The sequence below is a fragment of the Bidens hawaiensis genome, unplaced genomic scaffold, assembly GCF_021521415.1.
Source record: "Bidens hawaiensis isolate Kalapana, Puna unplaced genomic scaffold, B.hawaiensis_p1.1 tig00007388_1, whole genome shotgun sequence".
NCBI classification, from domain to species: Eukaryota; Viridiplantae; Streptophyta; class Magnoliopsida; order Asterales; family Asteraceae; genus Bidens; species Bidens hawaiensis.
In genome coordinates, this window is record NW_027491510.1 from 317196 (window position 1) to 322123 (window position 4928).

General features: G+C 41.2%; 1 protein-coding gene across 1 annotated transcript; it reads right to left on the reverse strand.

Moving 5' to 3' along the window:
• Nucleotides 1-2846: 2846 nt before the first annotated feature.
• LOC143635019 (palmitoyl-monogalactosyldiacylglycerol delta-7 desaturase, chloroplastic-like) lies at nt 2847-4574 on the reverse strand. The gene is made up of 5 exons (XM_077102940.1): nt 4193-4574; nt 3978-4118; nt 3750-3890; nt 3444-3550; nt 2847-3310 (listed from the first exon to the last, which is right to left on the reverse strand). The coding sequence occupies exons 1-5, from the start codon at nt 4538-4540 to the stop codon at nt 3097-3099; spliced, it is 951 nt and encodes a 316-aa protein (XP_076959055.1). The 5' UTR covers nt 4541-4574; the 3' UTR covers nt 2847-3096.
• Between the last annotated feature and the right edge of the window lie 354 nt (nt 4575-4928).

Sequence of the window (4928 nt, forward strand, 5' to 3'; positions counted from 1 at the left end):
GTCATGATGGCATCCCATGTGGATGGCATGCCATCTTTGCCCGTCAGGGTGCGGATGAGTTCCGGGTCGTTTGCGCCCTGGATGAAAGCGGCGCGAACGAGATCTTCGCTAACGTTGCCTAGGCTTAGCTTCTTCGAGTTGAAGCGAGTGATGAAGTCAGGCAAAGATTCTTCCTCCTCTCGGACGCACTTGAGGATTGTCCACTGCTCCTCAGTGTACTTTCTTTGCTGACTAAAGTGTTGGCTGAACTTCTGTTGGAAGTCTGCCCAATCGTAGATGTGGTGGACCGGCAAACGGTCGAACCACGCTCTAGCTGCCCCGACCAGCGTCATTTGGAACATATAACACCACGTGGGTTCCGTCCAGTTACTGACGGTCGCCCCCGCGATGAATCTGTTCAAGTGATCGTCAGGGTCAGAAATACCATCGTACGTGCCTATGTTGGACATTTGTTTGGCACTTCTTGGGGCGATTGCTTCCGCAATGTCCCTTGCGAATTTGGACGTTCCCGCCCTTGCCGCAGTTGGCGTGAATGTTTTGGAGAAGTCCCGTGGGCTGTTGCCCACGTTTATTGGACTGAATGCTTCTCCAAAAAGCCTTTTCGGTTGGGAATCCGTTTCTTTACGCTTCCCTTTCGCCCTATGACGAGGGTTCGCGTCTTCCTCAGATTCCTCCGAATCATCGTCGTATTCGAATTCTTCCACTTGTTGGAGTGAACGTAAACGTTCATCCAACTCAGCTTGGAACTCTTTTTGACGTGCTTCGGCCCACGCTTTAACCTCATCGAGTGTTTGGCAGGGGAGCCTCGTCTGTTGATTTTCTAACTGGGTATCGGTGAATCCCAGTGTCTGATTATTTACTTCACTTGCCCCGGCTTGGGTAGCTGGGGTAGTGTTCGTAAAGTTTGTGTACTCGGTATTCCCCCTTATAGCTGGGGTCATAATTACCGGAGTCTCTTGGTTACTCGGTTTTGGGATCGGAGTATCCTTAACCATCTTTCCAGAAATTTTGAAAAAACTGGAAAAAAATAAAGTTCTAGCTTTATGCACGGATGGCGCCAATGAAGAAACACCAGTCGAACCCCGACAGATTACGAGTAACCTGAGGGTTAGATAGACGTTTCCCACGAGGGGTTAATTCCGGCAAGATGGTTCTTCCGATAACCTGCAAAACAGACACCGTGAGCTCGTCACTAAGAAAGGGGGGGGGGGGGCGGTTCCTCCTTGTGACCACCCTCCGGCGTGAGAATCAGTCTATATTACTCTTTGAATATAAAAGTATATTATTAATGCTAGAGCAGTTATCAGGTAAATTATACAAGATATTAGATGATGAAATGATAATACCATTTGATGTCTTTTATAGCCGAAGGTGGGTTTCCAAGGAGGTTTAGCCGGCCTACTACTCTGCCAACTGTGGCCTACACACGTGCTCTGCTGGTAATTAGTGGATAGGCAGCGGCTGACAGTGACCAGGCGTGCTGTTCACTTTTCCTTTTCCACCAACTACAGGCTAGGCACGTGGTATGGCAGGAGTTGGTGAGCAGGCGGCGGCTATTGGTCACAGTGCTGTGGCGTGTTGTCTGCCATGCTGCTGTCAGTGAGCTGTCGTATCGTTGGTCAGATCTTTTGTCCATACCTCGTCAGGTATCACACAAAAGATCCTCCATTATTATACGGACTGGCTCATTTAGGCGGGAGTTTTCCCCCTCCCGCCTTTATGCGGGAATGTTCTCGGCTTTGCTCATTCCTTCTTCAGGTGACTACTGAATTATTAAGAGTTTGAGCCTTATGCGTGTAGCCATGCTGCGCGGGTGGCCAGTCCCTAATGGCGGGTATCCGCACCTGCGGGAACAGGCGGATACTTGGAAACCATAGGGAGGCATTTCCTGCGGGACCAGCTTGCGTACCGCATGTGAGGTCGTCACAACTCTGAGCGTGGTGGGTCCTGCGGGTTTGGTAGGTCGCGGCGCAGACGTCCCTATGGTGAAGTCTGCGGGTTCAACTGCGCAGACGTCCGTATAAGGAGTCTTGCGTGTTCAACTGCGCATACGTCTCCTTTTAAGGGAGTCTTGCGGGTCCTAACCACCTCTGCTAGGACCTACCTCTTCAAAAAAACTCAAAACCAGTTTGGGTTGAAAGCGGTTCAGTTTAGTCAACAAAAGTCAAAACTGGTTTATGATCAGTTTTAGTTAAGGTTAAAACCGGTTTCTTGACAAGGTTACGATCTGTTCAGTTTGGTTAACCAGTTTGGAACCGGTTTCGGCGGAGAAAAATATAAACCGGTTACAAACCTACGGTTTTAAACCGGTTTCTACATAATCGGTTTCAAACCAGTTCGGTTTCAGTTTATTTTTCAAGTCGGTTCAGTCAACCTTTGCCCGCCTCTACTTATATAGTTATATGTGGGGCTGAGTTCAGCGTAAACTTGGCAGTTTCTGAGTGATCACATGCCTCATTGAATGCTTTTCTTTGATAGTTTGGTCATTGATGCGCCATATTTGCGTTAAGAAAAGTAAGATATTTTATATATAATTGGTTTATTATTATTATTATTATTATTATTATTATTATTTTAAACCCGGTAACAACCTAACAATTTGAGATGAATACGTTACGTTGCCATTTGGTTACGTGTAACTTTGATCATATATTATCTGTTGATCATGTAATAAACACTAGCATAAAAGATCAATTTTAACAAATACGCATATGCATACACATACATATAACTACAAAAAATTTCACAGTTTCACCGGCAGATGGATTCCAACAGATCACTTGATTTATGTAATAACTAGATTGATAAAGATTTATGCCCGATATAAAATTACGTAAATAAAAAGAACATAAATACCATATTAAATTTTAAACCATGGTCATAAGGACAATGTCTACAAGATTATAATGAGTTCAAATGCTCCACAATTACAATGTCCAACAATACAATGAGAATAACTAGATTCATTTATAAGCTACAAACTTATAAGTTATTCAAAGACTCTTTAAAACGTTTCAGTAATCAAGAAAGATGTGCCCATACAAGTAATGTAAGTATCTGATCCCGACCTTGCACCCTGGCACGAAAGCTCCCAAGTCACTTGATTTTGTTACCAGATGCAAAGGATTTTTTAAGCTTGTGAGCCGAAGTCGGCAACTTAACATTAGTGGCTAACCCGACCGCCTCAAGAAACAGTATAAACCACCAACAAAAGTCAATCTCCCACCATTCTAACCCAAATCGAGCCGAATACTCAAATGCATGATGATTGTTATGCCATCCTTCTCCAAATGTAACCATTGCCACCCACCTACGTATGTATAAGTTTGGCTTATATCATATATATATGTATTAAATGATAATAACCAAAATAAAAAGTAAAAAGTAAGACATAAGAAAGAAACAACACACAATCGATGGTATGTAGACAAAGCAAGACATACAAGTTGTTTTTGGAGAGATCAGCGGTGTTCCAAACTTGTCTTCCCCAGATATGACAGGCTGAGTTTACTAGAAACGTCACGTGGTAAGTTACTGTAATTCTCACACCCTGCCAACATACATACTCACCAACGTCAAAGTGCCTTTATGTATAATATAAAGTAAATTAAAGAATTCCAGTTTTACCTCTAAAATGGCACATAGTTTTAGGAATATGCAAATAATGTTGGAAGTGATTAATGTGGTTTTATAGGAAACATATTTTTAACCCTTTGCATATTACAAATTGTATCAAAGGAAAGACTTACCACAAGCCATACAAGGTACGGAAAACCACCCATAGCATATACCAAAACCGCAAATGCAAGTACATGATATAGATAAGTTCTTCTAATGAATTTATAGAATGCTTGGCTCTTTAGATCTTCAACGTTTTTACGTGATTTATACTGGAATTCATCATCTAAAGTGATTTAGTTTACGATAACAGGTAAAAGTAATCAATTCAATCTGTGGGTTAATGTCAAGGAAAATACCTTTTCGATAATGTAGCTACTATCAAAGAGCCAGCCAATATGACTAAACCAAAACCCGTAAGTTGGAGAGTGTGGGTCTTTGTCTGATTCAACGTATTGATGATGTGTTCTATGTATGCTCACCCAAAATATCGGGTCTCTCTTGTAAATAAAACGTTCACACATTTAGTAAGTCATGCATATTTATAGATAAAAGAAAAAGACCGAAGAAAAACCTGAGCAGCTTGAACTCCGAAGTAGGCAAATGTGTATTCGAGCCATTTAGGCAACTTGAGACTATGGTGTGCTAGATTTCGATGATATGAGAGAGTTAAGCCAAGCATCCCACACAAAACGTAGCCCAAAAACGCGGCCCAAAATCTGCCCCAACTAAACGTGAATGGTGCGAAAATCGTTAGAAAATGAACAAATACAACCCATGTAGCCGTTATGATGTCCACGATATTCCATTTACGGCCACGAAATAGGCTCCTCTTCCTTGTCACAACCACATCGGACATCAATATTTTTTTATGCCCGATTTTCTTTTCACCTTCGATACCAAAGGATACCAAATTTCTCATCTTTGTTTGGAGATTAAAATTACGTAGCAAGTGTAAGTATATATAGCCACATATCATTCATTACGCTCGAAAATAGTCGTTGAAACACATGTAATGTTGTGGGCCGATGACTATAACTATCTACATATGAGAGAAAATTGAATGGTCTTTTCTTTTTCTCATTTACCCTACCTACATAAAAATGTTACTTTAAAATTAATATTTTCTTATTGAAAGAAAGACAATAGTTTTAAAATAAAATATGAATATACATATTTACCAAACTAATCTTTTTATAAATATTTAACTTAAGCTATATAATAAAATATATTGTCATTTCCACTGGATGGTAAGGATTTTTACCTTCGGCCTTCTTAAGAGTTCTTAATTCTTATATCTGGCATTGCGT